General features: G+C 36.3%; 2 protein-coding genes across 2 annotated transcripts in view; both read right to left on the minus strand.

Annotated features, from left to right (window-relative positions):
* Window positions 1-265: 265 nt before the first annotated feature.
* Window positions 266-4,280, minus strand: LOC124309025 (uncharacterized). The gene is made up of 3 exons (XM_046772242.1): window positions 4,266-4,280; window positions 1,933-2,319; window positions 266-352 (listed from the first exon to the last, which is right to left on the minus strand). Exons 1-3 carry the CDS (start codon window positions 4,278-4,280, stop codon window positions 266-268), a joined length of 489 nt encoding a protein of 162 aa, XP_046628198.1.
* A 509-nt stretch (window positions 4,281-4,789) lies between these two features.
* Window positions 4,790-12,368, minus strand: part of LOC124308395 (failed axon connections) — a 36,368-nt gene continuing 28,789 nt past the window's right edge. Inside the window, exons 2-4 of the mRNA XM_046771076.1 lie at window positions 8,496-8,834; window positions 7,316-7,453; window positions 4,790-7,076 (exon numbers count right to left, since the gene is read on the minus strand). Of these exons, the coding sequence (XP_046627032.1) occupies window positions 6,720-7,076; window positions 7,316-7,453; window positions 8,496-8,834 (834 nt within the window). The 3' untranslated portion in view covers window positions 4,790-6,719. The remainder of the gene's footprint in view (window positions 7,077-7,315; window positions 7,454-8,495; window positions 8,835-12,368) is intronic.

A 12,368-nucleotide genomic window follows, 5' to 3' on the forward strand; every position in this document is an offset into this window, starting at 1 on the left:
CATCAACAATATAGTAAATTTCATTAGCGCATTTGTGGCTACTGAATTTCTGCTTGCGCGAAAAATGAATTGAAATAATTTATTGTGATTATGACAAATTTAAACAATTTTGGAATGAATATAAATACAATCGCCATTAAATATTATTACAATGTTGAACTCACCGAGCGCGGGATCCGGGAGGTTGAGAACCCGGTACTCGAAATACGTAGCGGACCCGAAGCGCGGGATGCGGGAGGTTGAGAACAAATCCTCGTCCTCCTCGTCAACCTCGATCACCGCCAACCACCTCCGACCACCTCCAACCACCGCCAACGACGACCACGAACCACCTCGGGTTGTACCTCGAATACTAATAAATATTTTCAGTATTAGAACGCACAAAAATATTGTATAAGGATCAATATTATTTTCTCATTGATACACTTTACCAAGAAGATTGACAAAGTTATGAAAAATTATAGAAATTTTATTATCATAAAGATAGCTTTTGAATTTGGGCTCGCGCGAAAAATAAATTGACATAATTTATTGTAATAATGACAAGTTTGAAAAAATCTAGATGATGTATAATTACAATTGCTATTAAATATTATAAAACTGTTATACTCGCTGTGCACAAATAGTAACATAGCTTTTTGTTATTTGTTTACATGACAATAAATGATTATAATTCCTCATTTTGTACTATGATCGTTTACAAATAGTTAAAAACTACAAGCAATCAATAATTATATAGCTAAATATTCAAGTAATACCGAAAAAAGGTCAATAATAAAATCAGATAATGGAGAAAAAGTATCTTTCACGTGGTTCATAGTGAAAATCGGGTTCTTCAAATGCTGCCGTATGAACGATCGGGAAAGTACACATATTGTTTTTTTTTAATCAACCAAATACGATCATTTTCAAGCGAAACGTTGATTGTTGGTTTTTTGTTTTTAATGGGATATAACTAACGAAGCTTCTTGAAATTTCGAATGTATTTTAACTAACATCTGGACGGTACAAGAAAAATTTACTTGAAATCAATTGTCGCGAAATAGCGAAGTTACTAGCTGGCCATTGAAGCGCCTCGCCGCTGGAATCTCGAATTGGCAGGAAAGATAGAGTGCGTAATTTTTGTCTGATATGTAATAAATAAAATCCTTTAAATTGACACGTATTGTTATCATCGATCAAGTAAAAAACTCCGAAAAAACGTTAAATCACATTCACTTTCGTACAAAATTTTTTTGGTACAAATGGTTACTTTTTACGTCAGAGCTCGACAATTAATATGATATCACGGATTTTTGGGTTATTTTGGTACATCGATAATAGAATGGTGCGCGAAGTAAAAATAACTAGATTTAAAACACTCGCTCGGGGTCGGATGTCGAGTATAACTGGTTATTGTGCTAGTGTGTTTGCTTACTCGTTGTCAGTGTTTTACCAGATGACATAGTTGCAGGGGAGACGGAGGCACGATGACTCCCCGAAAAATCTGTTATTTTCTTCACAGTATAAAGAATCAACACCGTCTTTGTGCATGTGACGCAAACCGAATCTGCCCGTAAGATTTTTTCCACATAAAGCTACAAATCACGTTTACACATGCATGTAAGTATAACGTATTGCGATTTTGTGACAATAAATTTCGTCAAAAAACACCGCAGAACAATCAGCTAAGTGCTGACAGATTTGAAACACTGCGCACAGCAATTTTAGTTCTAATTAAACGACGCTATTGTCATGTATTCCTATGTACACAGTGCCAACCACTCACCAATTGCAATTTGTTGATCCTGGTCGTTCGATTTTTTTTTTCGAATCGAAATGTTATCTGATGCATGCATATTGGTTTGATAGTGCAAAACATGACGTTTTCAATAATCAAACTTGTACACTTGGCAATCAGTCCGGAAGATCAAAAGTTGTCATGTACAGTACCTGCACAGCCAGAACTACGGAGCTCTTGTTCTGGAAGTCAAAATCCGCCAGGTGGAGGACCTGGACAGCCAGAACCACGGAGCGCTTGTTTTGGAAGTCGAGTTTCACTAGGTCGTGGACCTGGAGCGCAGAAACTACGGAGCGCTTGGCCTGGAAGTCGAGTTCCACCAGGTAGTAGACCTTGAGCGCGGAAACTACGGAGCGCTTGTCCTGGAAGTCAAGTTGCACCAGGTAACGGACCTGGAGCGCGGAAACTACGGAGCGCTGGTCCCGGAACTCGAGTTGCACCAGCAAACGGACCCGGAGTGCAGGATCCAGGAGGTAGAGAACCCGGTACTCGAAATTTGCGAAGCGCGATTCTCGCTTCTGACAGCTACCGAATTTGGGCTTGCGCAAAAAACGAATTGAAATAATTTATTGTAAACATGAACCAGGAACCACGGAGCGCTTATCCTGGAAGTCGAGAAATTTTATTAGCGGACTGACAGCTACCGAATTTGGGGTTGCGCGAAAAACGAATTGAAATAATTTATTGTAAACATGAACCAGGAACCACGGAGCGCTTATCCTGGAAGTCGAGAAATTTTATTAGCGGACTGACAGCTACCGAATTTGGGGTTGCGCGAAAAACGAATTGAAATAATTTATTGTAAACATGAACCAGGAACCACGGAGCGCTTATCCTGGAAGTCGAGTTTCACCGCGTAGCGGACCCGAAGCGCGGGATCCGGGAGGTTGAGAACCCGGTACTCGAAATTTGCGGAGCGCGACTCTCAACCATCCGCTCTACTGCGCGGTTGTTTCCAGACTGAGGAATTCGGCTAGCTGATTTTCGATTACTATAGATCGATGACGTCAAGAGAAAAAAAATTTTGAGTGACGTCACTTTCTGAACATCCGAACATCCATACTTTGGTTTCGAACTTTAATGCTATGTATGATATATGATGTATGATGTATGATGTACGATGTATGATATATGATGATATGATATAATGTATGGAAGTTCTAAGAAGCTTCGTTCTATCTCTCCCTATCAAAAAAAAAAAAAAAATCGCCTACAATCACCTTTTTTCGGTCTTTAAATCAGGACACTGCCTAAATACTGTCTCATATACGGAGCATGCATTTCATCCCGATCAAAATTAGCGTATCCGTGATGTATTACAGTTACTCTGAATTTTATTCCATACGAACACTTTTCGAAAAACAATTCTGCCTCTCTACCCAACGTAGATACTTCACTTGCGACTAGATAAACCAGCGTTTCGATTCTATGCCTACGAAAATTCAAGATCGAGAGAGCAAATGAAAAGTTGTTGGAATAATTATGAGTATTAATGCTATGGAATACACCGAGCGTGAATCGAATGGAATCCCATTTTGAAATGAATAATTCTTCTATTTTCATATTATAGCCGTATTATTGTAGATAATCTAGTTTGTTTCCTGGAAAATTATAAAATTTATGGTATGCATGACGTATTGATCGTAAATGGATCATATATATTAATATCGCATAAACATGTATACTTTTTGGTCTCTGCATCATTAATACATCTGATGTATTATTGTTTCGAAAGACCTCGGATTAGATGCATTTCTCATACCAGAAGCATAAAATGGAAACGCTTCGTCGTATTTTCCCATCTGTCAATATTTCAATGTTCTGTATGCGTTTTTTGAATTCCTGATGTCCTAATTATGAACGTAAAAATTTTCTCATATCCAGCACTTTTCTATTAAACTCTGCTTCCTAGGAGTGAAATGTGGTCTTCCGGCAGGGATAGCTGTTTCTATCGTTTCTAATTCCAAAGTTCATTTATGATTTAAATTCCGTGCTCAAATAAAGTTTAAAAAATACACCGTAATATCTACAAGGAGGGGATTGAATGTATTATTGTAGACAATTGTCCCTATAATAAATCCATGACCACAATGTGTACATATTCCCATGAAAGTACTGAGTTGCATTTCATTTATAAAAAAGGAAGACATCAGTAAAAACAGTCAAATCAGATCACTTGTTTATCAAGTTTGCATATGCATTAAGTCCCATACGTTCCACGTAAAATTAAAATCACATCTTTGGACAGATAATTATTCGCAGATATTGAATTCAATATTAACACGATACACAAATTAACGTATCGTGCGTGTGGCGCAGGTAACGTATAAATTCTTTTTTTTTCGATCACGACTTCCTTCCGGGTAAGTGATTCGTTTATTCATACAGGTTGATTACGGATTGTCATATCTGCCAATCAGGACAGCATTATCACTTATGGTTAGTTACGAAGTGAAGACCGAAGAACAGTACGTGAGCAAATTACCGTTCGTATGCCCATCCTGCAGTATATATACAACTTACTGTGATTAGCATTACGTGCTTGTTATACCTATAATACAGTAGTCCAAAGGTATAAGGTACATGCGTAGAACTTGGTTGCAGAAATTTAAATTCTACAAGTGGCCAAGAAAAAATACACGTAATCGTATTCATGCCGGTGATATTGTTGAACGTCGGTAGTATGTATAGTAAACATGGTTTATCACTGACTTATTGATACTGATTTATAACAGTTTTAAGGCGAAAAATCAAATTGACCATCAAATATTTTATAATTTCACAAGACGCCGAAATACGAGAATGTTTTTTCTAACATATTTCACCGCGAAACGACTAATTTGTAACGTCTATTTGAAAATGACCGAAAAAAAAAAAATTGACAGTGGAATAGGAATTTCGAATTATTTAATCGAAGTCATGGGCTGGAGCCTGGAGTACTTTTAGAATTGAAGAAATCTGACAGCACACACATTGAATTGTACAGCTATTATTTATAAACACATTTTATTTATTCATATATATATAATTAATAAATGGTGATATACAATATAATGACAATGAAATGCGTAGCGCCGATCATAGAACGAGCAGTCATAATGTAATAATTATGAATAATATTAATTCTTACATTATCCTTACATACTTGGGTTTGTCTATCTAACGCGTTTACAGTGTTATGTGTTGTTTTCTTTAAACTTTAATTTTTTCTATCTTATTTTAATCAATCGTAATAATAATATAATAATAATAATAATAATAATAATAATAATCTACTTAATTACAATTCATTTTGTCTTCATTGTTATATTCGTGATGTGTCGTGCGCGCGACACTTAGGGAAATAGCGTCACTTTGATGTTCGAGGATAAATTAAATATCTATAACGTCAATCTTTTACTGTATGAAAGACATTCGGTAAACTTATATCTTATTTTGATGTTACGCAGTTTAGAACTGTACTATATTTCAGCCTACGTACCGCGCACAAATTTTATTCACATCACGTTGACGTGTATCTTGTTAATTTACGTCAAACTTGATGTATAAATACATACATATATATATTTATAGTTATATATGTGTGTCTATATACGTGATTTTAAAAACGATTATATATCTATTACATATTACAAATGGCGTTCATCTTTTACTTATGTATTCCGGGTGTATTCACTTACACAATTTTTTTGTTCCATTTATTTATGTATATATACACATAATTATGTGTATTGCATATATATACACATAAATTGTTGACGAATAGTCACATTGGGTCAATGCTTGTCTGGATTATTCATAAAAAACGTAAAAAAATCTACTGGTACTGATGGGAATGAGCTGTGACGAATGAAAAATGTTTGAGCCCGGTTTACAATGAAAACGATTCATATAATAGAGTGGACAAAGAAAATGGAAAAATAATGTATTAATGTATGACGTGAATTTAATATTATTAATATATTCATGCACGCTTTGCTAGATAGAGATCTCACGCCATTTTTTTCTTTTTTGTCTTCCTGCGTTCAAAGTATACCAGGCTTTGGTTTATTCTAGTCCACTATCTATACTAACAACTTGAAAATTTTCTACAGTATAATTTTAACAAATGTTCTTTTCTAGCGCCGATTTCGTTTTTAGTTTAAAAATTTTTTTTAAATACTCGTACGTGTCAAAATTTTTCATTTTGTTGCCGTCGTTGAGTTGGATCTAGTGGACTAATGAGGCTATTCTTTAAGGTTTAATGGAGTTTCTTAGCTGTAACTTTCGTTCAGAGCAACTTCATATTTACAATAATATTCATTCTCTCATATCTTTCGACAATAAAATTACACTTAAAAACTTACGTCCCATCACACACGATGATGTAATAGACAAACAAATTGTAACTTGGAAATTTCTTTTATACCTCGCATTTGATGCATGATTAAGGAATACGTTATTCTCTGTTTTCGTTTCGAATAACAAAAAGAAAAGGACCAGATGACGGTTACTCTGATAGTCGAAATTATGTATCGACATCGTGCTTGGTAGTAGGAAATCTCACTTTCAACCTTGTTTCGTTATTGTGGTTTAATCTGACAATAAGTAGTCTTGTATATTGTTGAAACGCTATTTAAATTGTCAACACGCATATGCCTGATTTTCTGCGATCCACTCATTAACTCATTCGCTTACCTACGTGCTTGCAAAATAGCCTCACTAGATGAGAATAAAAGAAGAGGACGGGGACATGGATCGACAAGTCGACAATGATGAATAACGATGTTGATAATGACGTGTAAATGACAATGGCCGAAGTAATAATATTGTATACATGGGTTGTGTGTCAGTTTATAAGTAGAGAGCTTTCCTCCTCCATCCTCGTTCTCTCTCTATCTCTCCGTCAGACCATTAAAACGATTCTTCATGTTTACTCCTGCATATTAATAGCAGCAGTTTATTTACCATCCTTTTCTTTGTCCTTATTTTCCTCGACCTCTTTGTCCTTCTCAACGTCTTTTTCCTCCTTATCAGCCTTTTCCTTGTCTCCCTCTTTCTCTTCCTTTGACTCTTTAGTCTCCTTGGCTTCCTCCTTGCTTTCTTTCTCTTCCTGTTTCACGGGTTTTGGCAAATGCGTGTTCAAATCAAGTGTGCTACAAATGTCGTCCCAGTCAGGGAAACAACGTTCCTTCATACGCGAGCAGTGGCCAACCAAGTTTGCGCAACTCTCCTGCATGTAGTCCCTCAGCGCGTAAGGAGTATCCTTTTCGATGTACAAAATCTGGGCCAGGTTTGAGAAGGCGACAACATCCAACTATGCGTAAAGAAGTTACAACATATATTTCAATAATATTCATTCTGTACAGCGGAGTATTGTAATTTAAAAAGTAGAATCAAATTTTATAGAAAAGACAAAAGTAGAAAATCAGAATAATATAAATGTTCAAATTTTTTGCCAATTGAAAACTATGTGATAAGGTGTTATTTTATCACAGAAAAATATTAAAAACTGCCATCTATTGTAAAAGTAAAGAAATATGTAGAATATTTTACCGTAGTTGGTTCATCTCCGAAGAAGAAAGGCTTGTCAGCAAGCATGTCACAGAGAACCTTCAGATCGTCGCATCCAAACTGGGCGACTTCTTCAGCGGTGTGAACTCCCATACCTTGGGCCTTGACTTTTCGTGCACACTGAAACAAATCCAAGTACAATTCACTACAGATTGCTACAACGCTGCATTTCACACTCTCATCTCCTAAACTCAACCCTACCTCTAGTCTACCATCTAGGTATCAACCAAAGCTGTTGGTAAGTGTAATAACTAAACGAACGTCAATATAGAAAAAAAAAAAAAAATTAAACACAATCATTAACGCACAAGTTGTATGATGGACAAAAAAAGATATTACAGTTCTTCAATTGGTATCGCAAAAGACTTGACAACAGTTGTTCAATATTGAAAGCTCTCTTTACATATTTGTTTTGCAATTTTATTTACTTGGTGTTTAAGAGGAATATATTTAAAGACGAGAACCATTTATTCATAACTGCCCAGAGTTATAAATAAAGAAGTTTGCGATTATCACTTTAAAAAAACTCGACAAGAAAATAAAACAAAAAATGTTGATAGAGGTTGTTCTCATTTTCTCGTCGATTCAAATAATTCGTACCTTGTTAAATGCTGATCAATGCAACATTCAATAAAGTCATTAAGTAAATATTGGATACATCATATTCTGAGGATGGATATTGACGCTCCGTTAATCTCTAGTTTAGAATAAAACGAAGCAAAGCACAACGAAGCATTGTATAAAAGTGAAAAAATTTCAGATACTAATTAACATAGATAAATACTTGAAGTTTCTACTTTACACTAACTACTTGCAATATTCACAAACAATTAGCAAATTTTCAGGTATGATGTAATAGTTTAATTCGAAAAAGAACGCAAAGAATTACATATTAAAGATTCTCCCACATAACATGGTGTATTAGTTCCAATGGAGTAATGAACTATGGTAATGATACCAAAAAATTATTATTAGCACAACAGTATGGAAGTACCGATGAGAAATGTTACTCGATTATCTGTAGTTATATTACATATTGCTTGGTGTCAGTTTATAATTATACTATAATTCATTTACAATTATGATAACACACAAGTAACTCAATATTATAACCCACAGCTCATGCTACACCAAACCGTAAGAGAGATAAAACGAAACTCACCTTACGACTGAATGTGAATTTGAAGAAGAAGTTTAGTATCGCATTCGGAATGCGAGTGCCAAATGCATGCTGCAGGTTCACTTTGAATCCTTTGAGTAACAGGTCTGGATTTTTGGTACGCCACCACCAAACAACCCAAACAAGGTGGTTCTCAATCATAGATATCATTGCGTGAGAGATATTCCGTTGCTCTGGGGTGAGACCTGCGTCCAAATCTTTTCCATACTTCTGGCCTAGTTCCCGAAGGATTATTGCACTGTCAGCAATTTCTTCGCCATTCAGCTCAACAAAGGGAAGTTGTCCCTTCTTGGAACGGAATTTCAGCTTGTGGTCGACATTCTGGAAAAAGAAATGAAAAAATATAATAAGAGACTCCAAGCATAGTTGGTTACGTAAATAATGTTACGAAAAAATGTGAAAAGAATCTCTGAAAAACAACTCCGACGTTTGGAACACAACAGAAAAAAATTCAGCAAATTTCATAGATGAAATAATAGAGTTTTGCACCGAAAATAGTGTTAAATTTTTCTAAAATTTATTTTTTCATTAAATAACGAACGAGCATTTTTTTTTTCGACTGTTCATGAACCATGTCTGAGATATCTGGTGGATAAAATGGTTATTGTAAAATTTTGCATTTTGGAACAGACATAAACTGTTTATTTTCACGAAGTCAAAGTTGCGTTAACGTAACGGAATATTGCAATTAGCAGTCAATATTTTACAACTTTGCGTTGACTCTAGAGTGGTTATCTTTGCAAAATATGAGTATGGTTTTCTCATTACTATTTACTGCATTCCAAACAATCCCGAAGTTTCAAAATAACGTTTTTTCATAGAAATGCATGGTTGCAATTGCACCAACGTTACCAAGTTCAGCCTCATTAAAAGGATGCCATGTAGTGAGTCGTTATCGACTGAGTAAAATGTCACGCACGTTGACTATCATCAGACCCTATAACCATCACTAACGTGGAAACACAACAGATAACGGAATTTTATATGCGATACCGAACAAACACATTAAAAAAGTTTTGTTTCGTGCAAGAATAACGCGAGAACATGTATTTTCGCTACTAGTGATGATTCAATGATAGGAATCAACGATGCGCAGGCACTGTCTAATAACAGTTAAATAAGCGACATTATACCATAGCATACTCTCAATTTTCAGGAATTTAGAATATTACGCTTTATTCGATCTATAAATAATATTTCAGTGAAAATTCATAAAATTATTTGTGTAAAACCGTAAGTTATCTTCGAAACCTGCAGTACAATAAAAAGTTTTCTAAACAAGTGTCAAAAAACTCGGGAGTCTCAAAGAAGTTCAACCACAGAAAATTTTCCGTCGTACGGGTCAAATCGGACTCTTACGAACGCTACTAGGGACAAATTCACGTTAAAAAAGAAAAAAAAAAAAATCTATACAATCGTGAATTAAAAAATCGTCATTTCGTGAAAAGACAAAAGGATACAACGAAACGAAACAAACAGCACGCGAGCGTGGAATAATGTCGGTAGGAAGCGGAGGAGAGGGAGTCGGAATAGGATGAATTAAATAATAATCTCAACTGCGGCTTGGATTTTCTCTTGCGCGGGTGGATATCTGAGTGGGGGCGAGAAACGTCGCCCTGGTGGCGAAGGGGTGAAAGAGGGACGAAGAGAGACGGAGAAAGGCCGATGAACTCGCGTAGCAAGCAGCAGCAGCAGCAGCAGCAGCTTCCGTCGCTTGGCAACACCGCCGACGTCGCCGACGCTCGTATTGATCGCTCGACGCTCTCAGCTTTCGCCCGAGCTACCAGTCGTATCCATCCACAGGCCACAGGGACGCCCTGAGAGCTCAAAAGGGGTTTGACCGACTGTAACGGAGCAAACTGTGTAGCTGTACTCTACCTGCGGTGTAGCTACACGGAGCTACGCGCACACATCCGAGGCATGCGGTGTGTGAAGACGGGTCGGAAACGGATTCGTAGAGTGTCTAGCCAATCAAAACGAACGAGAAGATCCGAAGAGCGACGTCTCGACGTTGGCAAAAACCGTACCCCTACTTTTTCCGACGGTAATAAATGTTCACATCGCCATCGGGTGTGTTGTTTCGGAATGAATGGTCCTCGTCGTGTGAAGTTATAGGAAGGGAGGAAAAAACCGTTGGAAAAATCTCGAGAAATGTTATTTGCACCAATGATATTATACTCGAATAAACACAACACAGTCCCGCTATGTGATAGAAATGAATCTGACAATAAGGAAATTTCAAAAATTTGAGGAAAGTTTTTATAATTCGAACTTTTGAAACGATTAGACTATTCTGTTCTCTTTTTTAATTAATGTGTTTCGAATTGTTTTGTTCACCATAGAATTGCCGGAAAAAAACAAATGGTTTGTCTCGGTGTGGTTTAACATGAATTTTTGTAAGTACGGTACAACAGATGTTCTTCGACAATTACATTAACATATTACAACTATAACGTAAGATTTCTGGAATGTTTTTCAAACAATTTGTAGGGATTTGGTCAGCTAGCAAAATGAGGCTAAATACATTAGAATCGGATCAAATAGACCAGAGTGTACCATTTATAACGTTTAATAACGATAAAATGTTTACTGAAATTTTCAAATTTTGGCTTGTGCTATTGGAGTTTGCTCAGAATCATGTTTGCTATATCATTGCCGCAATTAAAATCGTTGGAGATTTTTTAAATGCTTTTTGCTTTCTTTTTTTGCTAAATTTTTATATCCACCATGGCGGTCATTCGTCCGTAATGGAGATTTCTATACACGTTCAATTGCCATGTTTCCACTTTTTCACTGACATTTATGAGATGACATAAGAGAGATTGATCCAAGTTCAAAAGTTTTGTATCGTGCTCTCCATGTTTTGTAAATCCAAGAACATTTCACCAGCAACCAAAGGGATGCGAAGGTCAAAAGTAAACACAGTACCTCATTAAACCAAACATTTTCATATTAGTACAGTTGAATAAACATCACCACAATTTCTACCTATACTGTACTAACTTCAATTTTCTCTTTGGTATGCGTGGTAAAAATGCAGCAGTAACCGATGACTATGTAATCGAGAAACCCGCTAAGCGTTGGATGTTGTATAGGTAGGGTAAACAAACAAAAGATGAAAAAAGGCCCCAAAGTTTTTTTTTTTTTTGTGGGGATTGGAGAAAATAATGTCTACCCTACCACATCGGTGTAGTTTACAAGAATGCCAAACACACCAGAGTGAAGAAAAATCGTCACAATATCACGCAATCAAGGAACCGTGAAAATTATGGAGCTGAAACTCTTCTCTTTGAGAGACTAAATATGTATGCGAATGAGTAGACTCAGCGTAAACCTCCACTTATACAATTTTATGTATATCCTAGTTTGCTACTTCTTCGAACACGCCGTTACAGTTCGAATGAATCAGGGTCGTTTGGTAAAGAATGAACGGGGAATATACAACCAAGCAGATTACAAGCAGTGAACGGCATCAAATGAAGGAAGAAAAAAAAACGAGAAAGATGAAAGAGAATAATCTCGGGAGAAAATAGCATTCATTATACGGTATATATATAGAAGAGATGCGTCTAATAAAAGCCGGAATTGTGAACCTCTGAGCATGCATGCGAGCCACTATAGCGCGCATCTCGAGAGGTCAGCAGCCCATATCCTCTGCTCTAAACTGTCTCTCGTTACAGGCTGGCCCGTATTCGTACATCTATACTAACAGTATATATCAGATGTATGAGATAAATTGATGAAGCGAATTTTAATTTTAACACGGAATTCCCTACTTATCAAGGAAACGATGCACTTTTAAACCAAAGCATGATTTCCATCGATAGCAACTCATATTTGGACCGCATCATGATA

This window comes from Neodiprion virginianus, chromosome 7, assembly GCF_021901495.1.
Source record: "Neodiprion virginianus isolate iyNeoVirg1 chromosome 7, iyNeoVirg1.1, whole genome shotgun sequence".
NCBI lineage: Eukaryota > Metazoa > Arthropoda > Insecta > Hymenoptera > Diprionidae > Neodiprion > Neodiprion virginianus.

Bases quoted from the DNA above. Each gene is read 5' to 3' on its own strand.
- LOC124309025 (XM_046772242.1), bottom strand. The intron at 353-1,932 runs GTACTGTACATG...AATATTTATTAG, and splicing joins CCGTAGTTCTGGCTGTGCAG to TATTCGAGGTACAACCCGAG.